Below are 26,285 nucleotides of genomic sequence, written 5' to 3'. Positions count from 1 at the left end.
AGTCTACTAGATTCAGAGAAGGTGCTGGTTTCTAGGTGGATCTAAATTGAGCCGGGTGTGCTGCTCCTCAGGGCGCTGGCAGAGGTCAGAGCCATCGCTTCTGTCCTGTAGCAGGCTCGGCAGGAGACACGCAGGTCAGAACAATCCCGCATTCAAAACCACTTTCTTCTGGGAACAGCAGCAACTACATTTTTTTTCTTCTTTTTTTTTTCTGGTCACAGGGTTTTTGCCTCAAAGCGACCTATTTCCATACTTCAAGGAGATGAACTTGAGCATGCACAAGGGAACAGAGAAGTTCCAAGGACAGCCAGCAGACTAATAAAAACCCATATTCTTTGCAAGTGCCTTAAAATGGGACACAAGAGGATGAGAATCTTAAAATAACAGATAATGGGATGAAACAAGTTTTAATTGCTTCTATTCCTCGCTTGAATTTTTTACATAGGGTGATACCAAGGGGGTTTTCTCTTGCCTGATGCCACAGCATTATTTTTTATGTTAAAGCTGCAACACAGAGGCGGTGCCTGTGGTCCCTGACTTGCCACGAACAGACCCATCAGCAAGGTGGATGTGCAAGACCCGGAGTCAAGAAAACACAAAGGCTTGAAAACAAATGAGTTCTGCCCAAAGTGCTCCCTGTCTTTTGGATCATCTGCTGGCAGAACTCACAAAATAAGAAATACCAAGAGGGAAAACCAAGACCATTCAGATTTAATAGTGTAAAAGCTCCGTGGGACATTATTTGATAGCGAGAAGTGCCAGCCGGGTGGCAGCAGGGCTACCGGGCAGCATGCATGCCACCAGCTCCCTGATGGCTCAGGTCCCATGGCCCCTCCACAGCCCGTGCTGCAGGTTGGGAGCTCCCAATCAAGCTTGCTCCTCTGTCCCTGGAGCCACTGAAGATAATTCATGCCTTTTGCAGGACAGTAATCTCTCAATGAACGGAGCGTTTCCTCCAAGGCACTTGCTTGTTCAAAATCCGCAGGCAGGGCAGTGGCAGAGGACAGTGCATCCCAACACCTAACCACAGGCTCAGTCAGGTAATGCCAAGGAACATTCTTCAAAGTCCAGAAAACAGAAAAAGAAGGGAAGAAAAGGAGGTCCTGTGTGCTTCCAAGAACTTGTTCTGCCTCTAGGCTGCTGTGAGGACCCTGCAGGTACCCTGACACAGCTCTCGAATACCGTCTCCCCCGCTGATGGCAAAGTTGTGCCACAAGAGTTAAGGCTTCAAATTAATTCAGCTCACAACTGGGGAGTAATTTGCTCAGGTCCTGCCAGTGTGCACCAGACCAGAGAGCTGCAAGGTCAACCAACGGTCAGATACCACTCTCGCCCTAAAAATAACCAGCCTCGCTCCCTGCCTCTGCACAAGGCTGAACGCAGCTCTGATGAGCCTGATACCTCCTCTCTTCCCCCCGCTACCTCCTCACTGTTGCCAGGAGAGACATGGGGCTACTGAGCAGCTCCTACAAGATGCTGCTGTCGGAGATCCAGCAACAGGCTCTGATGTAAAAGCAACTCAGCTCTTCTCGATGTTCATTTGACAAATCTGCAATAACCTCCCAACCTGTTAAAACCACGAGGCCTCCCAGGCTTCCTGACCAGAGGCAGCACAGCCCACTCCTGCAACCTCTTGCACCAAGAAGTTCCTGGTTTCCCAGCAGTGACTGCACATGGACAGAGGACAGAGCATACCCATGGAATGGACACCTCGTCCCAAACCCCACTGGTGGCTCAAAGTAGGAGCCAAGCCCTGATTACAGAGGGGCAGCACAGAAGTGACATCAGACAGACAGAGCTGGCTTCCACCACCCTGCTGCCAGGTATCAGAACAGGCCTTATGAGGAATGGCTGAGAGAGCTGGGAGTGTTTAGCCTGGAGAAGAGGAGGCTGAGGGGAGACTTCATTGATCTCTCCAACTACCTGAAAAGAGGTTGTGGAGAGGAGGGATCTGGACTCTTCTCCCAAGTAACGGGACAGGACAAGAGGGAATGGCCTCAAGCTCCACCAGGGGAGGTTCAGGCTGAACATTAGGAAAAAAAATTTCACAGAAGGGGTCATTGGGCACTGGCAGAGGCTGCCCAGGGAGGGGGTTGATTCACCTTCCCTGGAGGTGTTTAAGGGACGGGTGGACGAGGTGCTGAGGGACATGGTTTAGTGTTTGATGGGAATGGTTGGACTCGATGATCTGGTGGGTCTCTTCCAACCTGGTGATTCTATGATTCTATGATGATTGTTTCTGTACATGCTTTAAAAGCTGGCTTGAACTTCACCCTTGTTCAAAGAAATTCTAGACCTTTCCCTGTGAAAGGGCAGTCTGAGCACAGAGACACACACCACCCGAGCAGTATTTTCCCTGTGAAATGGTCAAAACAGTTTTCCTCTCAAAAACAACCCGTGTGTTCTTTGTGCACGCTTTCCCACAAGGTTAGGTGACAGCTGTGTGCCCCAGCGCCTGTGAGCACCTCTCCGGGGCTGGCGGGGGCCCTTCCTCCCCAGCACTGCAGTCTCTCCAAGAAGGAGAGCATGGATCTGCCTTGCCTGGATCTGTCAGGACCTGCCAAAAGATCAGCAAGGCCAAGCCCATGCAGCTCTGGTGAGGTAGCAGGGCTGGGGCTGCAGCAGGACCCCATCCCCATCCTGCGCCTGCCAGCCGGGAGAGGGAGGGGGTCAGGATGCAAAACAGGCCTTTGGGACAGGGAACAGGAAACAACAGGAAGCGATGACTTTCCCTGACAGCAGCACATCCTGACAGCGCAGCAAATCCCCGTCCTTCCCGATGAACTCACCCCTTCAGCCCTGGGTTAGCTCCCGGCTGCTCTGCTGTACCTGGTGCCTGTTAAAAGGAACGCAGGCGCTCGTGAAATCCGGTGTGAAGTCAGCAGCCTCCAAAATACCCCCAAAGCTCTTTAGGAAATGCATCTCAGGAGGCGATCGTAGCCCGAGCATGGAGAGCTGGACTGGACACACTCAGTCCTTCCTCCACACATTTCTGTGTCGGGCTAAGACCAATGCAGACACCCAGACTAATGCCAGGTGACCCAGCTCCTTCAGGGAGCTCAACTTTACCCCATTGCCTCCATCTCCATTCTCATCTGCTTCCTCCTCTCCTCATCAATAGGATGGAGGCAAAAGATGACTATGGCAACAAGCAGCAGGCTTATTGGGACTGGGGCCATGAGGAGCTGCAGGGCGAGGATGACGGAGGGGTTGTACGTGCACTTTCCAGCTTGGTAACCTGCAAAACTAAAGAGGAGAACAGTTTTTCTTCTCTTAGCCCCACTGGGCCACTACAGAAAGGCAAGCAGGTGCCTCCAGTGCTCTCCTCTGGACTCTGGTATTGGAGAACTCCCACTCCTTTCTGCCCCTCTTGCACCCAGGAGGTGTTGGAAAGACAAATTTGGAAGCCCCTGTGACTTATTCCAGAATCTCCTATCAACACTCTAGAGAACAGCAGTGGAAAGGGCTTGTGCTGGGCTGACAAAACAAGGAAGGCAGCGTTGGAGCTTACTGTAAACCAAGTGTCGATATCCCCACGGCAAGGCCACCTGCAAACTTGTTGAAGAAGACATAAAATGAGTAGAAGAGAGCCTCCAGGTTGAGGCAGCTGGGGTTCCTCAGCATGAAGTTGTCCACCACGTCTGGCAGCATGGACCTGGGGACAGAAAGCCCCATAGACACATCGGCGACATCCACACCGGCACCAGCTGAACTCAGCTGCAGGCGCTCGCAGGCCTCCCCAGGCAGGAGAGAGAGACAGAAACCCCTTGCAAAACCCCACTCTGGAGACCGTTTTTGCCTGTCCTCTGCCTGAGGCAGGTAGGGCAGAGCGCACCTTGCAGAGAGGGTGCGGCAGCCGCTTCAGAGAGATGAAACACGGCGCCTTGTGCAATGACTGGCATCCTGCTGCTGAATCCAAACGCACACTGAATGATGCCACTGGGGGACTGAGTATCGCATCCACACCCCTTCCCAGTCCCACCTCCTCATGTCCCTCTGCAGCCTCAAAGCTGCTGTGCTGAGCAAACAGGCAGCCTTGGAGTGTCATGGGTGGTATTTTCCCCCAAAGGTCCCCACCTCTGCACGTGACAAGCAGCTCAGCAGTGCCTGTGCTCACCATGGTAAAAGGTAGAGCACAGCCATGCTGCAGCCTGCCACGATCACCAGGAAGACGAAGGCTGGGAAGTTGTGCATCACCTGGGTGATGGCTACCAGGGCTGGGATGATCAACTGTGAGAAAAAGAGAAATAAAAGCACAATGGGCCCTTTCTGCTGCTCACAGGCAGCTTGCACCCTTCTGCCCAAGTGAAGGCCACGCTCCCTCCTTCCCTGCACATTCCATGAACAGAACTGCTCCCATCCCCTGTGCAGCCCTGGACAGGCTGACACCCGCAGCAAAACCTTCCTCATGGGTAAAGGAGGGATGGTTATGGATAGCAGTAGAGCTGAGTGATTAAAGTGCACTCCCTGATCAAGAGCCTCTCCCCAGCTTTCCTGTAGCCCCTTTCAGAGCTGGAAGGCTGCCACCCTGAGCTGACAGGCAGTTCTTCTCCCCAGGCACCATAAGCAGTGTGCGGCAAGGCTGTCTCCTTGCAGGGCTCCTCAGTCCACAGCCACAACCGCAAGCAAACTCACTGCCAGGCCCAGTGACGCTGCTGTTTTCTTTCCAAATCTCCCCAAAAACCACTGCCAAAAGGGAATAGAGAAGGAAGCAGTGACCTGAGGAGAGAACCAGAGGAGAATCTTATCAGTGCCTCCCAGTCTCTGCCTGGGTGACGTCCTTGCTGATGGGCAGAAGCAGCAGCACATGACTCCACGAGGCTGCTGCTGCCTGTGCTCAAGGGCTGGGGTGGTCCAGAGATCAAGTTCTCCACCAGCAGGTCTCTCTGGGGCTCACTTACCAACATGATAAGCACCAAATGCTGGAATTTCCCAGCCAGCCCTGCGGCATGAGTGCAGAAGAAAGCAAAGATCCCCTGCATGATCTGGAAAAGCAACACGGAGAAACTCATGGCCAGGGGTCCTAGGTTCACTGGATAACTTGCCCAGACATCTCATCCCCCGAGTTCTCCTCCTGCCACGGCACGCCTCGCACCTGAAAGGCCAGGGATGCAAAGAGGAAGCCACACAGCAGTTGGGTGTAGGGCTGGTGGCCCATGATCATCCTCAGGCAGCTGGCGAAGGGCAGCTTGACCTTCCCCAGGGGATTGAGAGGCCCTGGGAGGAGAGAGAGCAGGGCTGGTACCAAGGCTGCTGGAGCAAATGCGACAGGGTAGGAGACAGAGGGATATTGCACCCCTGTGCCTGGGCTCCTCAGTTGGGTGAGGAGCAATTGGAGTCCGACGTCTGGTTGCGGAGGCAGCAGCTCAGCTGTCAGCTACAGGCAGATTTTGCCTCTTTGCACCACTCAGGCTGGCTGCACAGCTCTGCAGGCTGCGTGCTGGTGATACTTGCTCAGTGTGAAGCAGTGAGCTGCAGAGCCTGTCCCAGGCCTGTGGCTCCTGCAGGAGCTCCTGGGCAGCCTGAGCCTTCTTTCTTCTGGACCATCTCCCCTCTCCTCTGTGGGAGCAAGATGCTGCCAGCTCAAACCAAGGAGGGTCTCAGTATCTGAGTATCTGTTGTCTTTCTGAGCCTCACACCCAGAGAGCCATTCCCCACACCATCCAAACTGCATCAAAGTGGACCTTACCAGGCTGTTCCCTGACTCCAAAGATGAGAACCAGACAAGACAGGCAATAGATTGAGCCCAGGACCAGGGATGCAAATACATAAGCCCTGCGCTGGAAGACGAGAGGCAGTGGCAATGTGGGGACCATGCAGAGAGCCGGTGGCATGGCAGCAGCGCCTGCCCTAGAGCTCACAGGAGCAGGGGGACAGACAGGCCAGCCCTTACCGTGTTCTCCAGAGAGTCCGTGAGGCTGTAGGTGCTGGTGTTGGGCAGGGTCTCGTTTGACACGTAACAGCCGTTCATAATGCGGGCATGGTAACTGCCCACGAGCTGTCCCTGAATTCCTGACCCAATGACTGTGCTGAACACTTCCATCCCCATTCCTGCGAGGACAGCCATGAGAGACGCCTCAGTCCCACTCCCTGGCTCATAGGACACATCCCTCAAGGTAAAAAATCAGCTTTGGGAATGGAATTGGAGGCACCAACTTCCAGAGCTGCCCCAGCAGAAGAGACCTGCTATTTCTACTTGCTCTGATTTTTTCCCTTGGCTCCAGCAGTCAATGCTCCTACGCCTGGAGCCAATAAATCTGGGTCCTGAGTCTCCTGGGGATGATACAGATCTAAGAAATGTTTCTGCAGGCAAATTCTTTGCAGAAGATGACTGGTTTCATCCCTGTTTTCATATCCCTGGTTTACCCCATCCACTCTGCAGCGTGATTAAAGGCAGAGGAACTCTCTCCTGTAAGGAGGGTCTCTGAGAACTCAGGCAGATGGGGGCTGTAGGGGCACAGACACTTACTGTAGGCAGTGGCTGAGTCACGGTCTCTCTGGGTTCCTCCCAGGAACATTGTCAGGGATGAGTATGGAACATGGTAGCACTGGGGAGAGAAGAGTTCAAACACAACTCGGGCTGCTGCTTCCCTGCTTTGTTGGTCACGACCCTCTTGTCCCTATGCACAGCAGATAATGCTGCCTTCTGTCCCACCCCTGCACACAGGTGGCTTTTCTTCCCTTTTCTTCGGTGGTTTGCTCTGTTCCCATACAGCCAGCAATGTTCTCATCACCACGTACAGGCAGCTCAGCCAAGTCCACAGCATTAAAAAGCACCACTCCATCTCACCATCCCTACAGGCATGGTCTGCGCCATCCTGCATCCCTTGCTGCTCCCCAGCAGCAAGAGCCTTCCCAGACTCTGCTCCAGATCCCATCCTGGAGAGGCTGGGACTGCCCCATCCCTTGCAGCACAGGATGGTGCGTACGATAGTCGGGCTCAGGAACCACGTTCCTTACGGTCATGCAAGTCTGGAAGAAGCTGTACATGGACAGGTACCACAGGAATTTCAGGGAGGAGGGGATGGCATCTGAGAGGGTGGACCACATCATGCAGTAGCAGAGCACCCCGAACGGCATGGAGCAGGCGATCCTGGGGAAGGAAGCAGAGATGATCAGATATGACCTTCAGATTATCTACATTGCACAGCTTCTTCCCCAGCTTCCAAACCACAGCCTAGCTACTGCAAGACCAAGATCTGACAGAGGAAGCAGTTTTGCTCAAGCGAGTGTCCTTCAATCAGGCTAGGGATCTAAACTCAAACATTGAGAAAAAATAATGTCCAAGTTGTCCAACGTTTCTTATTCTCTTGCTTAACTACTTCAAGTCCTTGTCCCGCTGCAGAATCCTGGAGGCAGTGGTGAGGTGATCCTTTACATGCAAGCTCTGCCCATGGTTCAAGCCTGGTGGAGAGCTGCTGGCACAGCTGACCACCAAACCCTGCACGTGCCACCACACAGAACTCTCAGAGCACAGAAGTCATGGCCTCAAAAATGTGAGGCCCCAGGGAAAGAGCAAGCATAGACGTTTGCAGTACACCCGTCCTCTTCCACCACAATGAGATACAGACCCCACTGCAAGTTATGTCCCCTTGAGTTTCCTTGGGGTCTTACAGCTTTGTAATTCTCCATAAGCCACCATCACATTAACCCCGCTTTGAGGCATCCTGGCAACCTTCTTGTGCTAGCACTGAAGGAATTTGAGCCCCTTGTGTGGCTCCAGCCCAGACACTCACCATGGAACCAGCTTGCCGTATTTGGTCCTCGGGCTCTTGCTGACCAGGAAGCCAATAGCAGGGTCAGTAACCGCATCCCAGGCTCTTCCAAGGAAAATGATCAAAGAGGCATGGAATGGCTCCAGCTGGGGGGGAAATGGGAACCACAGCTCGAATGGGAAAGATCCTGGTTAAAAGCTACAAGCAGTCAGCGTGGTGCAGCTTGCTCTAGCCAGCATTTCATCTGCATTCCCTGGAGACCACTCCAAGCATTGAAATGGCTCAGAAACATCTCCTGAATATCCACCAACAGTATTTAATTCCTACAATTTTGATCCAGTTTGAATGCCTAATTCTGATGAGCATCTCCAAGACCTTTGGCCACCCACCAAGCTCTACTCTTGCCCCAGTCTGCTGAGATTATGCCAAGCCCTGTTGCAGAGAACCCCATCTCACATGGCCACTTACCTGTACAACATCCAGCAGGAAGATTTGGAGGAAAAACCCAAGGGCATTGCCGGTCATCTGGTAAGGAATGCCCCCAATGGCATAGCAAACCTTCCTGCAGAGCGTCAGTCCTGGCTTCTCCTGCAGCCAAGACACCAGGGAACAAATCCACCTGAGAAATAATACGGACCTCTGGCTGACAGCTAACCTCCAGCTGCTGCTCATCCCGTCCCCTGGGCTCTCCAAGGGCCATTTAAACTCCGAGTCACATCATAACCCCACTCAAGACACACGTACCTGTCCTTTGGCTGGACATCTCTCCCCTTGATGCCCACAAGCAAGGTGGACGTGGCAGTTGGGGTGCTGCAGGGTGCTCCCCATCCGCTGGTGATCTCAGAGAGTCAGGGCACAGAGATTCCCACATGCGACCTGTCCTTTGGCAGTGCCTGGCTCCTGAGGTCCTGCTCAGCAGTGTTTTGTGTTCTTTGTGAGCCATCAGGGTCTCTTGCACGGCTGTTCCGAGGGGCTGGGCACACTGACAACCTCTCTCCTTGCTCCAGCCCACCAGCCAAAGCCCCAAGGCAAGAGCTGATCAGCGAGCATCTGCCTCATTTGCTTTTCTTGGGCTTGTCTTGTCACCGGGGCCACATCCCTGGTGTTTCACCTCGTTTCTCCTCGGAGGTGTGTTTGCGTGGGATCGCAGGCTGCTAATGTGAATGAAATCAATCTCTAAACCCGGGCACTGAGCTGTCTGCTGAGCTGGTCTAACGTCCTTTCCTGTTCGACTGAGCCACAATCCAGTGGTTCAAGTTCTTTAATATTCAAAAGTACAAACTGCATCAGGCTTAAAGCGACTCTAACGGAGTCCAAGGAGAGAGACTGCAAGGGCCTGAGCCCAAGGGATTGCTATGGATCAACAAGGGCAGCACAAGGAACGTTTCAGTGCACAGGAAAAGGGCTGGTGGCAAAGCCTCTGTATTTGGATGTGGTTACCTTCAGTAAATACCGTACCAAGCCTCAAGTATCTGGCAGGTTCCCAGAGGCAAACCTGCAGCACTGACTGCCTCCCAGCCCCAAAATGAGCTTGCTGTCTAGCGTGGTATCACACAAGAGCGGGAGGATATGCAGAACGCTGGGAGAGACCACATAGAAAGCAGACAGCCCGCCTGGCTTGGCTTCCCACTTGGCCGAAGCAGCGCATGGCCCTGGCCGCAGCTTGGCTCCTACGAGACCACTCATATAATCATAGAGTGGTTTAAGTTGGAAGAGACCTTAAAGATCACCTGATTCCAATCCCTCTGCAATGGGGAGGGACACCTCCCATCAAATTCAGTTGCTCCAAGCCCCATCCAGCCTGGCCTTGAACACCTCCAGGGATGGGGCAGCCACAACTTCCCTGGGCAACCTGGGCCAGGGCCTCCCCACCCTCATCGTGAAGAATTGCCTCTTAATGTCTAGTCTACATCTGCCCCTCTCCAATTTAAAGCCATTCACCCTCATCCTGTCACTACACGCCTTTGTAAAAAGCCCCTCCCCAGCTTTCTTGTACATACTCTTCAGGTACTGGAAGGTTACTATAAGGTCTCCTTGGAGCTTTCTCTCCTCCAGGCTGAACAACTCCAACTCTCTCAGTCTGTCCTCGTACGGGAGGTGCTCCAGCCCTCAAATCATCTTTGTAGCCCTCCTCAAAGAACATTGCTAGAGGCCATTCTTTTGGGACAGGGCGAGCAGCGGTGGGGCTGCAGTGCAGACACCTGGAGACTGGGGCTCAGCTCTCATCTCAGCCCAGGCTGCCTCGGATGATGCTTTGGGCTAATGCGCTTCACAACATCTCAAGTTCCTGGTCTGCTCCATGTTTCAGCTCTCCCAATCACTGAGCAGCTCCAGCACAGCTGAGAGTGCACCCCAGAAATGCACAACCCTTTCTGGAAGGATGCAGAAGGCTCCCGTGACCATCCCCCATGACCCAACCTGTCAAAGCACGGCTATAAAGGGCTGTGAGCTCCTCCAGCAAGAGCTTTGCAGAAGATCAGGGAGTGAGGAGGGGTGGACGCTTGTCACGGAGGCAGCTGTGCAAGAAGCCAGGCTGAGAGACAGGCTGCAGGGTCACAGCAACAGCTGAGTAACAGGGAAATCAAGTCAGGGATCGCTTCAGATTCCCACTCGCCCTCACCTCTTGTGGAATAAGAGGACAGGCTGCCGGTTCCCCTGCCGGTTCGGGCTGGAGGTGGCTTGCTGTGCCACTAACATCTGTCGAGCTGACGCCCACCCGAGGGACAATAGACCTGCATTGTAGCCGTGCTGGGGAGCAGCTTCCAAAAACACAGGCACAGCCCCAAAAAGCAGCATTCCAGAAGGCACCAAGCATGGTTCCCTCACACAGTGATTAGCAATGACTCCTCCACAGCCCATGCTGCAGAAAAAGCCCTGGCGCTGCTGTGCCCACCAGGCTAGGGGTCCCAGCCTCTTCCTGCACACCCAGGCAAGCAGAGCGCCTGCTTTCCCCATGCCAGGAAGCCTCCGCAGCCTGCTTATACCTCTCAGCTTCTCATCCGAATTTACTTTCTGCCTTTTAGAGCACACAGCCAGAGTCAGCTCCCTTCTATTTCAAATCACAGACCAACCTTGTCCCACGGGGCTGGCTGGCTGAAGCATTAGGCTTGCACTGCTGCAGAGGAGCACTTATTCATACAACATCTTATTTCCGCAGCAGTTCCCTTTCTAAAATTACAAAGGCATTTCTCTCAGCTCTAAGGTTTTGTGGCAGCCTTTGTTCCCCTCGTGCTCTCAGCAGGTAGGACAGCGCTCTGCACGTCTCTGCCCGTTTCTCTTGAAAGTCAGCAACAACAACAAGATGCAGAGCTTTGCTTTAACAATGTGTTGTCGAGCTTGAGTCAGAAACCCTTGAAAACACCCCCACAGCCTGCGGCTTCTCGAGCTGGGGAGGCTCCGCGTGGGTGCGTGCACTCGCGTAGCGTGCACATGGGAAATGCATTTCTGCGTGTGTGAAAGCAGCACCCTGGGACACTGCTCTTACCTTTCTGCAAATCATTGTCCTTTGTGGGAGAACTCCATCTTGGGTCAACCTGTTCAGCTCAGCAGCTTCATGCCCACCTGGAAGCATGGCTGCAGCGCGTGTCCCTCAGCCGCGCCTGGCGGGGAAGTGGAGGCCTCTTCACCCAGGGTGAGGAAGAAGTGGTCTCATACGTCACAGCGCACTGCAGGCACAAATCAGAGCTAGATGGAGAATTGACAAGAAAGATGTGGCAACTTTAGGGCCCCAGGGCAGCCAATGGTGGGGAAGTGGAAAGCCCAGAGGGGTGACCAGACCCTGCCCATGGAGGCAGAGAAGCCGGCAGGGCCACAGTGCAATGTGTACTCAGGGCAGTGGCTCCCAAGCTCTCTGCAGTCAAGTGGAGAAATCTGGCACCCTTCAAAGGTCAAGCTGCATGCAGCACTTCTTCCGCACTCCCCTGAGGTCTAGGGGTGCAGAGAAGTCCTTTGCTGGAGCTCCAGACCACTGCGGGAATGTGTTCAAGCTCCCCCAGGACTCCTGCCTCAGCACCAGCAACCACTAATTGTGAAGAACCAGCTGCAAAGAACCAGAGTGGACAACCAAAGTGGCTGGAGTGGCCAGCAGAAACAGGCAGGCGCTTAGCCCGGGTCACTCCGCAACTGAGCCGCTCTCTCTCAGGGCAGCCCGAGAGGCCATAAGTCCTTCTCTGGCTCCTTATTTGGGTCTGCGGAAAACCTTTGTCCCTTTGCTTTGGCCTCTCCTTGAATAGTGTGGGATGCTGGCACTGCCCAGGACAGCATCACATTGGGTAGGAGACGTGGGATACCTTTTCCTTTCTCTAGGAAGTGAGATCAATAATTATGAGCCTCTTTCATCCTGTGAACTCCTGAGGGATCTCCTGTGGTGATGCAGACCCCAGAAATGTGCTTTTCTTAGTCCCCTTTCATAGACCTTTCAGCCTCTAGCCCAGCAGTCTTGGCATCACAACCCCCAAATTACTCCTACAATAAGAGCGACAGGAGCACGGTTACTCAGCGCTGGCTGTGTGGGAGCAGCCGAGTTCCCAAGGCAGCGGTGCTCACAGCACCAGGCAGGCACTGCTACGAGCACTTGGCAAAGCAAACGCAGAGGGAGAAATCAGCTCCAGAGGACAGAAGGCACACAGCAAAAGGCTGGCAGGAAAGGGATCGTACCACCGCTCTGCCCGCTAATCATCTGTTTGGCACCTCCAGTCTCATCAGACAGCTCTTTAAAAACAGGCTGCTCTATCTCCATCAAGCTCAGTCTCCAAGACAAAACTCAGATGCAGGAGCTGGGGCAGAAGAATGCAGGCTAACCCCTCTCTCTGCTCTCTTCCCAGGTTACCATGAGCCACGGGGAGCATTAAATCCGTGTTAGCATCCCTGCACCACCACCACCATTCCAGGGCTCATCACAAAGCTGTTAGAAGAATGCGTCATCTTCAGCTCAGCCTCACCTCGTCCGGTGGGGGTTAATCTAAAACCCCTGAATTTTGCAGGCTGAGTCAGAACTCAGTTAAGAAGCCCCAGTACAATTGAGTCAGTGGCGTCTCTCTTCACTGCTGTCTTACTGACATCCCCGATAACAAATATCACTGACGCTGGCCCACAGCCAGCGCAGTGGGCGCCAAATCCCTATCTCCCACCAGCGTATCAAAGCGTACATCTCTAAGAAAGCAGAACAGATCTCTCCCCACCAGAGAGGAAAGGGCAGACTCAAAAGGAAATATAAAGATCTGATTGGTATTTCTTCCCCTGGGCCGTTTGTACCCACTCACCACCCACAATTGCACTTGGACAGACCCGAGGCACCTTTGAAAATTGCACTCAGCACTTAGTCCTCTGGGCCTTGGCACTCATTTACTCTCCAGGTGTAAATAGCTGCATTTTCTGCCCGCAGACCAGAAAGCCAGCAGATGACCAACAGTTACCCTCCCGTGGGAGCTGTGCAGCACTCGCTCCCTGGCTACTTCAATGCACAATTATCTCTGGCACAGGAAAGCTTGTTTTCTGCTCTGCTCACATCCTCCCAAAGCCTTTTGTCACGTTGCTCCGTGCCTTACAGGACTGGTGCCTTACAGCATCGCTCACGGGGTCGAGACAGGCTGTGGCGGTGGCCAGCGTGGCACAGCGAGCGCTCGGCCCACCTCTGCGTGAGAGCAGGGACTCGGCTTTGTGCTAGAGGCAGATTTCAGCGACAAGCACGGGTCTTGCTGTTGATCACTGCACATGCTGGGCCACTGGCTACAAGCAACGAGCTGTCGAATAACGTTGTGTGCCAAGGCTTGCGGTCTAAGCGAACCAGCGCACACTGCGCACGCCAAAGGTCTGGAGCAAAAGGACGGTGCTACACTCATATTTTGCTCTTATCTGCTTAGAAATCAGGCTTGAAAAGAATAGGTAAAGCACTCAGCAACACTGCAGCTGCGCCCATGTTTCTGTTGCACAAACACTCAGGAAAGGGCTCCAAGAAGCCAAAGCATTGTGGTTTATGAAGTGAGGCCATGTCAGAGCTCACTGCCTGCAAAGGAAAGGTCCCTTCCCCAGAACCCCACTGCAAAAGCTCGAGGTGTTATCTCTCAAGGCAGCCCAATACCAGGTCCAAACAGCTCCAATCCAGGCCATGCCAGCTTTTCTTGGGGTGCTACAAGCTACAGATGGGCTGCTCGGGCAAGGGAGCCCCACTGGAAAACTGACCCAAAGCCTAAAGCCAGCAAACAGGAATTTGTTGGCACAGAAGCAAGTTTGATACGTTCCACTAGCAAGTCCTCTTGAAGGCTTACCCCTCCCCGACTGCTCCGAGCACAGCCAGTGGCTCCCGTGGTTCCCCTCAGCACAGCTGCCTTCCCTTGGTAGAACAGGAGTTGGAACTTCAACAGCCACCGAGGTGGATGAGAAGGGAGAGGAAGGGCTGGTGCTCCTGTAGGCTCCATAAGCCAATAAAGAGTTAATTTAATGAAGAGTCATGAAACGTACCTGAGTAAATACGAACATCTGGAATCTATTCAGGAACTCCCAGTGCTGGGACAGACAGGCTCAGCGCAGACAAGACACAACAGCAAATAAGATAAGCATTTAGGAATGTAACAAATAAGTCAGAAAGGGATAAATTTGTAAATCGAGAGGTGCTTGACGCGAGAGCTGCTGCGCTGCCAGAGTTGGGGGCTGTTCCATAATTCGATTACACTAATCTCTGTAGAAGTGTCTAACCGGGAAACGTGGGACTCATTTGGGGAAGCTTCTGCTGACAGGTAGTGAGAAAGGGGGATGATAAGTTAGATGGGGGAAAGCTTTTTAGTAGGGCCTGTAGCAATAGGACAAGGAGTGATGGTTTTAAACTGAAAGAGGAGGAGGCTAGACTGGATATTGGGAAGAAATTCTTCACAATGAGGGTGGGGAGGCCCTGGCCCAGGTTGCCCTGGTCTTTGCCATACAGGCACCACTGGAAACCCACAACCTGGTAAAACAACTTTGTTGCTTAAATAAATCTGTCCTTTAACAGCACTGGTCTCCATCTATAAGCATTCTGGTCCACCAAGAGAAGAGGGTAGCACTGTCTGGCTTTCACAATCCAGCAATTCTCCATGCAGGCTTACCTGGAACAGCAAACTCTGCCCAGACACCAGCTCCTGCATGAGGATCAACACAGACATCGCAGGTCCTTCTCCCATGAGGTGGGCTTTGAAGAAAGCCATAAGCATCTTGGTTTACGTGACTGCAGTACCAATCCCCCCAGCCAGTTTTATGCTGTAAATACAGAGTCATAAGAAACATCATCACAAGGTCATTTTTCTTGCTAACAAAGGATCTATAAAGCAGTGCTGCTTTCAAAAGAAACCCCTCCAGACTGGACTTCTGAGGAGCATCCCAGGAGCAGACTGGTGTCCTTTCAGTCACTCCCGTAAATAAAGACACGAGGGAGCTGAAGACTCATGCAAGAAGCAGCCGTGGCGTGAAGGTCACTCTCTCCTTCTGGAAAGATTTGGTGTTGTCCAGCAATGAGGAGCGAAGACTAAATTAAATATCATAACTGATTAGAACCAAAGGCAACAAGAAAGGGGGAAAAAAAGCAGTCCACAATTTACAGTTATTGTCTTGTAGCTGCAGGTGTGCCCACAGAGGGTCCTCACTCCTTCCCTCTTGTTGCTGAGCTGCCTGAGTTTTGTGCCAAGCAACTGCCTCGTGCTTCTAACGTTCCACCCAAAGCAACAGCTGAGGTCACTACAAATGGATGTTCCTACACCAGGATCACTGAAAAACTACTTGACCAAAGGCACCAGGCTGGCAGAACCTCCTGAGGCGAGCAGACCACTGACCATGCAAGAAACAGGGACTAAGAACCACCCCCTGGCAAAAGCGGTGATCCAGAGGGGAGGCGAAGTTCCCAGGAGATGGTGCAAACCAGCCTTTTGTGGGGAAATGCTATCAGGAAGCACAGGAACCAAATCTTAGTGATGAGGATGTGTGAAAAGGAAGAGGAGGAAACAATGATCTGTGTATGAGGGAGAAAAATCCAAGGAAGTCCTACAATAACCAGTCTGAGGAAGGGGGAAGCACTAACACACATACGAATATGATATGGTGAAGACGTCGGCCCCAGACAGGACAGCAGTGTTGTAAAGCAGGGCTGGGTTTTATCACACAGGAACTGAAAAGCAGTGGGTTTCCACATGCGATGTGGAGCGCAGGAAGAGAGGCAAGGCTTCCCCAAGGGGGGAATAATCAGAGGACATTTTCAAAGAGAAACACTCCTCCAGGCAAAGCAGAAATAGGCACTTTTTTCTAAACATGAACATCACTTTCAGAAAAGCCCAGTCTCAGCCTATGGCTCTGTTGGAACAAAGAAAGGGAATGAGAAAGGAAGGCGATTTTACTAGAGAGGCAAATGAACTCGCTCACAACCACTGCAGACTACAGGAGGGTGAGAAACAAGCATTTACCTCCCTGCAGGGGCTCAGCAAACGCTGAAGAGCTGCACGAGTGACCAGAAAGGTTATTTTCTTTGCAAAATCAAGGTGTGCCTTCCCCATTGTGGTGTGTTATCCCTTCTCTGTTAATTACCCTGATGCCATCTTTACTTTATAGCTTATTCTATAGCAAAATGTTCTACCAGGAACGGTTTAAGACAGGACATTGTGTGCTTCCAGTTGGTTCCACAGGCTCTTCTGCCAGCTGTGAAGAAGATGCACCTGCCTTGGTTCCTGACCTCGCTGCCCTGCTCTGGGGACTCTAGAGAGCCTGGCAGCAGGGCTGAGCTGATCCTGCTCGCCAGGAGACGAGAACTGCTCATTGCTGACAAAAGAAACAGGGAGAGAATCAGAGGAAGGGGGAGTCGCCGCCCAGAGGGGCTCACAGACCCCACAGATAGCCAGGAGCTGGCAGAGCTCCTCAGCAGGAGCCTTGGAGGTGCAGAGCGGCTTCTCTGCAGCACTGCCACCCTCTGGCTCCGAGGAAAAGTCCCTTTTCGTGGCAGAGAAGCCTTTCCCAGCTCAGAGCTGCCCGGGTTGCCCAGAAGAGTGGTGGCTGCCCCATCCCTGGAGGGGTTCCAGGCCAGGTTGGATGGGGCTTGGAGCAACTGGATCCAGTGGGAGGTGTCCCTGCCCTTGGAACTGGATGGGCTTTGAGGTCCCTTCCAACCCAAACCATTCCATGACTCTATGATTTTATGAATTTATCACCTTTCCAGCCCCTGCCAAGGAGAGAACTGGGAGAAAATCTGGATGTGAAACTTCTTATCCACTCATCCAACCCAAGAACGTGGGCACCAGCCAGTCACCCGCCTCAGCCCTCCGATGCCACGGCTAACCCAGGCAGAAGCAGACAAGTGATTCATACTCCTTCCTTTCAAGAAACGTCCCTTCTGGCTCCTGGGGCACATCCTGTCCAGCACTCTGGAAGATGTCCCAAAATGTGAAGAAGATGAGCATACAAGAACTCCTCTAAAGAACAATTAAAAATGAGTGACTTCCCACAAGTTAGCTGTGTCTATATTTAGCTCCGAGGGAAATTCCCTGTCTGAATTGCCTCTGCGCTGGCTCACCCAGGTGACTAAGTGGAGACAACACACAACATCGAGAGGCGCAGGCAGGCAAACCCCGAGGTCACCCCTCAGAAAACCCCTTTAACAATGCTGCTGAGATTGTTTAATCGCGTTTAGCGAAGACAGCTCAACACCAGAGCACAACTCGAAGCAGCAAGAGTGGGCACCTGCGTGCACATCACCCCAAACTCAGGAACAGATGGCAGCCAGTATTAGAAAGGGTCAAACGCCGTTTTCCTATTTTGCGGGCTTTTAATGGCAATTTTCACAATAATTTACAGATTTGCTGTTACGCACATGATGTATCTGTTCAGTAATGAAAAACGTGAGCTAATTCAGCTCTTGGTTGAGAAAATCCTGTAAAGATGCCCTTGCTGAGGCCTGGTATCTACTCCCACGGGTCTGTGTTAGCGCAGGCAGTCAAGCGAGTTTCTCGAGACAAACCTGTCCAACCTGCCAGCCCTCCCGGGCCTGCGCGTCCCTGCAGCTCCTTCTCTGCTCCCATGGTGAGAGCCTGAGAGCTTCGGAGCTGACTTACAGGACAGGAGCCAGAGCGTAAGGCAGGAAGCGGCTGGGATGCTCCAGCCCCACGCAGGGCAGTGATCCGGCCTCTCTCGAAAGGACAGTGCTGGCTGCAGCCCATGTCTGGAGGAACCACAGTCCCACACAGCTCCCTAGTTCTGCTCCGAGGCCAGGGCTAGGGTAGCAAGACAACGCTAGATGGCAACTCGCACGCGTGACACTACACCAGCACTACCAGTCCTGCGTCTTTAGGCACAAAGAATTCCCTCACAGGATTCTGCTCAAACAGAAGAAAGATATGAAGACCTGAGCCCAAACCACAAACAGTGGAACAGGGCAAAGCTGGAGAACTCCAGTGCTCAGCTATGCTAGCCCTCAGCAGAGGAGAGGAAACAAATCAAAGGGTACTCATCACCTCTTAAAATCAAACTCACTTTCCAGTAAGATCAACTCTGTTTGCCTTTTACTTACAGTCACTTTGAGCTTATTCAGCTTTTTGCCTTCTTGTAAAGAGAAACTCAGCAGCAAGGTTTGTCAGAGAAATGCAAAAGTGCGAATAAATTAAACTTGCAGTCAGCCTGGCCTGCTAAGAAAGTGCCAGCAGAGCAGGAGGGAACTGCCACGAACGCCCCAAAGAGTCCTGCTGGGGAAGGAAAGCTAAGAGTTCCTGTCCAGAGAAGCCCAGGAAGCGTTAAGCCTCACGCCTGCACCCACTTCAGTCTTCCCCACACAGAGCAACAGCAGTTTCACACAGACTTCCTGACAATCAGATCATCTATTCCCTTAATGTGCGCAAATAGAGTGCTTTGCAGCAGTCCCTGGAGGAGAGGTAAGAGGAACGACATTGTGACTGAGCAGTCAACTGGCAGGGGCAGAAACTGCTGCCTGGGAGCTCCCTTCCCCTCTAAAGAGAGCAGTAACACAATCCACAAAGGTAACTCAACTCCTGTGGGAGAATTTGCGGCACAATAGGCTGCAGCTCCTTTCCAAACGGATTCGTTTCGTTTATTTATTTTAAAGTCCACTGATCATCACAAAAAAAAACCCCATGGGAAACGCAACTAAAGAGAAAAAAAGTCCAACCAAGACCTAAGAACCCAGAGCTACGAGTAGATGTGAGCCTGTGTTGCACGGCGCAGGTGCTCGAACAGGAGGAGACAACACATGCGCGCTGCAGGCAGGCGTGTGGCCGAGGCGGGTTCCTTTATGTCAACCGCTGCACGATGACGGCATTGAGCAGGTTGGCTTCCTTCAGGGTCTGGTTCTCATCCGTCAGCTCTTTATTGGGGAAGGTGGTCATGAGGACAAAACTAGTGGCAGCCATCGCGGGCCGGGCGTCTACGATGAAGAGCCGGATGTCACGGATCCTGCCCAAAGGGATCAAAGACACAAGGGTGATCCTGTTAACAAACATCCTGTAAAAGTACGTGGCAACAGCCTCAATTCACCCTTTCCAGGGCGTGCAGGCCCGCAGTCACTGCACTTGCTTTTCTGGGAATGGCAAAGGCCACAGCCAGAAAATTCTGATTAACCTGCTCCTCCGTAGGCTCCCATGTAGGGAAATACCACAGGCTGCTTTATAGGCTGAAGACCTACAGCTAAATGTGCTTTTACACTACCCAACAGAAATAATGTAAAGCTTTCAAACTCTTCATGATGAACAAATCGCTTGAACCTGGCTGCTGTGAATGACTGAGCTCACCACGGACAGCAGAATCCAGCTGACCTCAACTCCCAAGCGCAGCCACAACAGCGACACCAGGTCTATTTACTGCACTCGGTCATAGAAGGAGGTTTTTGTAACTTTTTGCATCATGCTCAGTTCTCTTACAGAAACTGGAGGAACGAGCACAAGCAAACAGCCACGCACTCCAAGATCAGGTAGGTGAGGATTTCAGCCTAACGAAGCAGTAGGGTATGTAAGCTGGCTCTGCTCGTCCAGTGGAGCTGAGCTGCCCAAAGAGCCCCCTTGGAGCTCCATTCCACCCAAGAAACAGCCCTGTAGAAAAGTCTGAACTGAGTCACAATAACTAAACCAAGTTCCTAATCATCTGGCAGTTCCCAAAACCCTTGAAGAGATTCAGTTGTTGACAGCAAGGGAAACTCTGCTGATAACACAGACGCTCACACGTGTGGCAGCATTGATGATAACCCGTCATGCCTTGGAAATCAAATCCTACTCTTCCAACAGTCAACAACTGCCTTAAAACCCAGTAATTTGTTCTTCTTCACTTATACAGTGGGGTCCCCAGAGCAGGCTAGCCAGGACTTTAACATCTGCTCCATCTGTGCAGTCTGCAGTATCGCTCCAGCCTTCCCAGGCACTACCCCCTGTTTCCTCCTCCCTTTGTACCTGTGATTGTGGTTAAACTTCTGGACCAGCCGCCCACCATCGGCGAGCCGGATCTGGATGTTGGTGACAGGCTCCGACTCATCGATAGCGATGGCAGAACTGGCTTTGGCTTCATTCTCTGCCTGCTGGGCTGGCGAGCTGGTGCCCATCAGCTGGGGCACGGTGCTGCGAAGAGGGAGACACGAGGAGGGCTGTTAAACACCAAACAGCTCGCCTGGGGCCAGGTAGGGAGCTTAGCACCTGCTGGGCCAAGCTACCAGCATTCCTGGTCAAGAGACGCCGATGCAAGCTGGAGGTGAGGGTTTAGGAGTCATCTAGACAGCAGGACTAGAACTTCACCCCCACCACGTCCCTTTGGAGCCCCACACCACAGGTCTCCACATGCCCACAGGAACAGGGGCAGCGTAACCGGGAAGTGCTGCATCTACATGACAGATCATGGCAGTTCCAAACAAGGGATCTGCCGTGGGCAACAGAAAGGCTGAGCCACCTCACCATACAAACCAGTAAACCTCATTTCCTAGCTGTGAGGAACATCTTGCATACTGCAGACAACAAGAGCCTTCTCTTCAGCGAGATCAATCAAAGGGCTCAGCCTAGCAACACTCTCGAGCAGCTGCCTCACACCACACACTGCTTGCTTCTCACCTGCCCAGCTTCTGTCCTTCTCCAGTAAAAGCTTTGAAGACACTTTTAGGCTTCACGTACTCCTCATCACGGTGATCCTCCATGTCCAGGTTCACTTGTCCGCCCCGTGCTAACCGGCGCAGCTCTGCTGGGACCTCCCTGCAAAGAGAGCGTCCTAAGGCACCTGCCTGAAGAAGCAAGTCAGAAAAGCACAGAGAAAAAAGTGCCAGCCACAGACCTCTGGAATTTCAGGAATCACAGTGAGCTTTTGTTTAATAAATGCAGACGCACACCTCCCCACTAACCGACACAAATCAAGGTCTCTTTTCCCCGGTCCTCACCTGGACTGAGGTGATGCCTCAGAAATTCTCAGCCCAAATACGAAAGCCTTTGTGTTCACTTCAACCTCTCAAGGTCCCACACAAACCCAGGCCACTTCCCATTTATCTGAAGTAAATGTTCAAGTCTGCTCTCCCATGGTTTCCATGTGAAGATTCTGGAGCTCGTAAGAAAGCTCAGGTGAAAAGCACTAGGAATTCAGCAACCTGGATCGCACAAAGGCTTGTGTTTCAGAAAACAGCTATTCCTTCTCTCCCCGCTCACTACATACCCTCTGCGGATGTCATCGAGGAACTGGGCATTGGACGGATCCTGGTAGCTCCTAAGTTCTCCGCTGTCCAGACTGAATCCACTCTTCCAGAGCTTGAGTACAACGTGCACCTGCAGGAGCCCCCAAACAGCCATCAGCCTCATTGAAACATCTTAGTAACAATAACTGGACGCAAAGGGTAAAGTTCCTGACTGGCAGAGGAGTTTCAAGGTGCAGAAAAAATTCCAGTCAGGTTCTTCTGGGCTCAGGGAAAAACCCAAAGTGCTGGCTATGTCACAGTCATGCAGCAGTTCCTACAAGGTGGCACCACAGACTCTTTTTTGGTAGCTGAAAAGCCAAGGGCTTCCTAGGTCACAAACCAAACACGGGAGAATCTCGCATTGGTGCTGTTACCTCCACATGTCTTCAATGGATAACAAAGAGTTAACTGCCCAGTGCTCTTTACACACTGTTTTTCACAATCCACATTTCTAGGGAACACTCAGATTCCTAATTAGAAGCTCAACAGAAAACTGCTCACCCAAGCATCTACTGATCTCTGGTCAGAAACCCCACGAGAAGCAGGATTTGCCACACTGCCGCCCTCCTGGACGTCTATCATGCTTTGGAACTCTCAGGGCTCACAAGCTGTGTAGCTATAGCAGAGAAATCCCTCGGGTGACAGCGACAAAACAGAATAGAGATACTCACATCCTGGGCAGAGCTCTGTCTCCTTTCTCCGGCCACGTAAGCAGACTCCTCCTCTGGAGTGGCCCCAAGGCGATACCCTCCCCCTGCGAAGGGCTGCAAGACAGAGCGGCAGGCAAAGAGATTAGGGAATGACACGGAGCCAGGGCAGTTTGCTTCCCTTTCCCCAGCACAGTTCCAAATGAACGGGGACTTCGTGGCATCAGCAACATCAACCACCCCACAGGCATCGCCACCAGCTCTAAGATAACAAATACAGCACAAGGAAGTGGCTTTTCTTGCCAACATGACACACAAACTGGAGCTGCACTAGAAGAGGAGTCCAGACTGAGCTGTCCTTTAAAGGTAATTCCAGGACTCGGCATTACCAAACAGCTGTCAGGATGGAAACCATGCACAAACAACAACTGAAACAGGGAAGAGAAGGACAAACAACTCATCACTCCTCACTTTCGGCTTGCTCGTCTCGCCACCGCTCTTGGCCGTCCGATCAACCGCCACCGCTCCGTGCTCCTTTGCTCCTTTGAACAGATCCTCCACCAGCTCGTTGGGACTCTTCTTCCTCGGAGGACCAACGATCTGCTGTCCGCTTCTCTCTGAGCCCCCAGCATAAAACCTAACAGAAAGCACAGTGCTGCTGGGTAAGACTGCTGATTCGCTGGGAGACACACATGACAGGATCCAGCAGTTTTACACCAGGATTCAGCTCATTTTTGTACAGCTCATATCTACAAGTATCAGCTGCTACCAGTAGGTCTCCTGCAGTAGTCTCTGATGTGTTCCTGCACTGTAGACTGCATTTTTTGTGTTGGTTACTGTAAAATTATCCACTGATCGATAGCAGTAAAGTGATAACAACTCCCCCAGAGCTGGGAAAAGAAACCACTCAGCTCAGATTCAAATGCTCACACCAGCTGTGTCACCAAGCTGAACAGACTCCAGTGTGTCTCCAGCCTGTCAGATGGAAGGAGATGGCCAACACCTAACCTAACTGGTGTTTGGAGGGGAAGCACAGGTTTGTGCCACACTGGAAGACTGCCACACACAGAACAGACCTGAACTGGAAGCAATGAATGCACAGTGATGTGCGATTAAGGGCATCTGGACGACTGCGTTTATCAGCTCCCAGCTGGCTCGCAGCACACGCAGCGCAAGCTCGCGTCTGTTTGCAGCAGACCACGCAGCCTGCTGAGACCAAACCACCCCGAGGCACATCAGTTCCATTCCATTTACCTCGCCTGGGAACCCACAGGACATTTAACTCCTTACAGCTCACATAGTAGACGACTTTCCCACTAGTGTACCATGTTCTTATTAGAAAGGCGGACGTTTTTCTCTCCACCTCTACATTTCATTACATTATCCTTAAGGAGCACTTAAAAACCCCGAAATCCTGAGTAGAAAGAAAAACAGTCCCTGTGTAATTTCCACATTTCCATTCTCTACGAACAGAAATGATGATCCGGGCTTTTCTGTTCTTCCTCTAGGGCTTCTTCATCCTGCCTTAGGCCTCCCCTCACAGCACAATTCAGTGGTGAAAGCAAGTGCCTCTACAGCCCTGCTGAGAGCCTGCTGCACACAAACCGTGCTGACTGGCCTTCCTGTGCCAAACGTGAGATGCTTCACTACAGGAATTTCATATCAACTTAAATCCACTCTGCAAAAATCCCCGCACGCGAGCAGGAAGTCAACACAAAAGGGCAGGGACAAACACACAGGTTTGAAGCCTTTAACTGAAAACTCACCGCTGCCCTTCCTCCTCTTCGTCATCATCCTCCTGAGCGTGAACGAGGTCTCTAAACGACGTTACTCTGTGGTCACTGGGAAAGTCACGGAGAGAAGCACATCAGCCTCACAATGTGATTTAACCACATTGGCAGAAGCTCCTGAACCCCAAGGGGAGGCTGACGTCCTGCTTTAAGGGTCTGACTCATGACTCCATGAAGCAACAGAGCAGCACAGGGGTGACTTGTGCAACACCACCTGCACCCATGATGTACAGATCACAGAACCCTGGAATGGCTTGGAAGGGACCTCAGAGCCCACCCAGTCCCACCCCCTGCCACGGGCAGGGACACCTCCCACTGGATCAGGGGCTCCAAGCCCCATCCAACCTGGCCTGGAACCCCTCCAGGGATGGGGCAGCCACCACTGCTCTGCGCAACCTGGGCCAGGGCCTCCCCACCCTCACAGCAAAACATTTCTTCCCCAGATCTCATCTCAAACTTCCCCTCTTTCAGCTCAAAACTACTCCCCTTGTCCTGTCCCTGCCCTCCCTGATCCAGAGCTCCTCCCCAGCTTTGGTGGAGCCCCTTTCTGTACTGGAAGCTGCTCTAAGGTCTCCCCTGAGCCTTCTCCAGGCTGAAGAACTCCAACTCTCTCAGCCTGGCCTCATATGGGAGGTGCTCCAGCCCTCAGATCATCTTTGTGGCCCTGAAGTTTTCACGGTGCTGAGGTTTTCAGTTTCTAGAGCACCATATGCAGTGACACAGATTTAAAGGCAAAGCTATTTCTCCTGGAAATTAACACACACCAGTTCTTTACCTGGACCCTGTGCTTTTACATCCCTGGTTTGCACTGCCAGGTTTCCGAGCTGCTGAAACAAACAGGTCTGAGGTGAAGCTGCCCCCTCACCTGGCTGCAGTGCCTCTGGATATGGAGCTGGGAGTCGGCTGGGGAAGAGTCAGGATGTCCTCATCACCCCCGTCCTCATAGAAGCTGGCAAGCGCAATCTGCAAAGGAACACCGTGCATTTCAGGATGAGAGCAAACACCCCAGAACATTGGTGAAACCATGAAGAAATAACACAGCTGAAGCTCCTGTTACGCCAGGCCTCTTAAGGGACATCAAGGCTGAAGATATTTCACTTAACCTCCCCCTCTGGAGATCTCGGCAAAGAGGAGGCTTTGCCAGCTTCTAATGTTTGACTCTGTTACGGCAGGACGCTCACCATGCAGGCGTGCCAGAACTTCGCAACAGGAGGCCCTTAATCTGCAGCATTTCTATAGGGATAATGCTAAAATTATTGCCCTGCAACAGCCACTTTGGGCCATCCCTAAACAGACGTGGAGAGATTTACCAGAGCCAGACTACCTGAGAGGGAGGAGGCAGTGGCTGATCACCCCCTAATCCAGGGGCAGCAGGGACCACAGAGCGCTAGAAACCTTACCACCATGCAAGGAAAATCAGGCAAACCCAGCAAAATCCGGACCTGCTGGATCGGCACGAGCAATTCAGATTAACGAGGGAGCCAGGATGGGCGCTGGTGGCGACCGGACCAGGCTGGGCCTGGTCCTCACAGCCTGGCGAGAGCCGGGAACGGGGGAGCAGCTGCCGGACGAGCTCTGAGACCGCAGAGACTGAGCGCCCGACCAGACACCCTTAACCTCCAACTGCTCGGAAACGGTTTAGTGTTTGATAGGAACGGTTGGACTCGATGATCCAGTGGGTCTTTTCCAACCTGGTGATTCTATGAAACAGCCGCTTTGGGCCGCCCCTGAGCGGACTCAGAGAGACCGAACACAGCCGGATAGTCTGCCGGGACAAGCAGGGAGGAGACGGCGGCTGATCAGCCCCGAACCCAGAGGGCCGGGCCCGCAGGACACCCGGGGGGCCGCGCGGACGCGGGGCCCCGCAGAGGCCGAGCCCGCACGGCCCCGGGCCCGCACGGAGCTTGGGCCCCCCGCGACGCGGGGAGGGCGGCGGTACCTGGAGGTCCCAGCCGGAGGACTCGAGGAAGAAGCGCGCCCGCTCCTCCTCGACGCCGGTGACGGCCACAAACTCCCGCAGCGCCTCCTCCCTGTCCGCCATCTCGCCGCGTGCAGCGCCTAAACCCCGCCGGGCGCGCGAGGCTACCGCCCCGGAACGGCCGCGCCGGTGCGCCGCGAAAGCGGCCCGGTCGGAAACACAGCAGAGCGGCGCCGCCCCCCCCACCCCGGCGTCCCGAACAGCGCCCCGAACAGCGCCCCCAGGCGGAGAGGAGGAGTGACGGGCGGCACCGGGGAGGGGGGAGAAAAGGGATGGAGAGAAAAGGGATGGAGAGAAAAGGGATGGAGAGAGAAAAGGGATGGAGAGAAAAGGGATGGAGAGAGAAAAGGGATGGAGAGAGAAAAGGCATGGGGGGAGAACAAGGATGAGGGAGAACTGGGATTGGCACAGACAGAGTGGGCAGAACCATGATTGGGAAGAGAACTGGGATGGGAAGAGCTGGGACAGGGAGAGAACCAGGAACTGGGACAGGCAGTACTG

General features: G+C 53.0%; 2 protein-coding genes across 4 annotated transcripts; both read right to left on the bottom strand.

The window, feature by feature from the left end:
• Positions 1 to 699: 699 nt before the first annotated feature.
• On the bottom strand, positions 700 to 11,474 carry LOC138728294 (sodium-dependent lysophosphatidylcholine symporter 1-like). Of its 3 annotated transcripts, none has more exons than XM_069871541.1 (15): positions 11,200 to 11,472; positions 8,184 to 8,303; positions 7,737 to 7,861; positions 6,961 to 7,093; positions 6,470 to 6,548; positions 5,894 to 6,051; positions 5,690 to 5,780; positions 5,096 to 5,217; positions 4,902 to 4,985; positions 4,636 to 4,719; positions 4,118 to 4,230; positions 3,512 to 3,655; positions 3,070 to 3,246; positions 2,790 to 2,836; positions 700 to 1,058 (listed from the first exon to the last, which is right to left on the bottom strand). In XM_069871541.1, the coding sequence occupies exons 1-14, from the start codon at positions 11,284 to 11,286 to the stop codon at positions 2,794 to 2,796; spliced, it is 1,560 nt and encodes a 519-aa protein (XP_069727642.1). In that variant the 5' UTR covers positions 11,287 to 11,472; the 3' UTR covers positions 700 to 1,058; positions 2,790 to 2,793. The 3 variants fall into 3 exon arrangements, with proteins under 3 accessions (XP_069727642.1, XP_069727645.1, XP_069727644.1); XM_069871543.1 differs by lacking the exon at positions 700 to 1,058 and adding an exon at positions 1,073 to 1,297; XM_069871544.1 differs by lacking the exon at positions 3,512 to 3,655 and having other exon boundaries at positions 11,200 to 11,474.
• Positions 11,475 to 18,755: 7,281 nt separating this feature from the next.
• Positions 18,756 to 25,904, bottom strand: NSFL1C (NSFL1 cofactor). Its single transcript, XM_069871563.1, has 9 exons — positions 25,746 to 25,904; positions 24,672 to 24,769; positions 23,783 to 23,857; positions 22,488 to 22,653; positions 22,041 to 22,133; positions 21,351 to 21,460; positions 20,762 to 20,899; positions 20,114 to 20,278; positions 18,756 to 19,127 (listed from the first exon to the last, which is right to left on the bottom strand). Exons 1-9 carry the CDS (start codon positions 25,845 to 25,847, stop codon positions 18,965 to 18,967), a joined length of 1,110 nt encoding a protein of 369 aa, XP_069727664.1. The 5' UTR covers positions 25,848 to 25,904; the 3' UTR covers positions 18,756 to 18,964.
• Positions 25,905 to 26,285: the final 381 nt, after the last annotated feature.

This window comes from Phaenicophaeus curvirostris, chromosome 18, assembly GCF_032191515.1.
Source record: "Phaenicophaeus curvirostris isolate KB17595 chromosome 18, BPBGC_Pcur_1.0, whole genome shotgun sequence".
In the NCBI taxonomy this organism is placed as follows: domain Eukaryota; kingdom Metazoa; phylum Chordata; class Aves; order Cuculiformes; family Cuculidae; genus Phaenicophaeus; species Phaenicophaeus curvirostris.
This window is presented reverse-complemented; position numbering and strand designations above follow the sequence as displayed.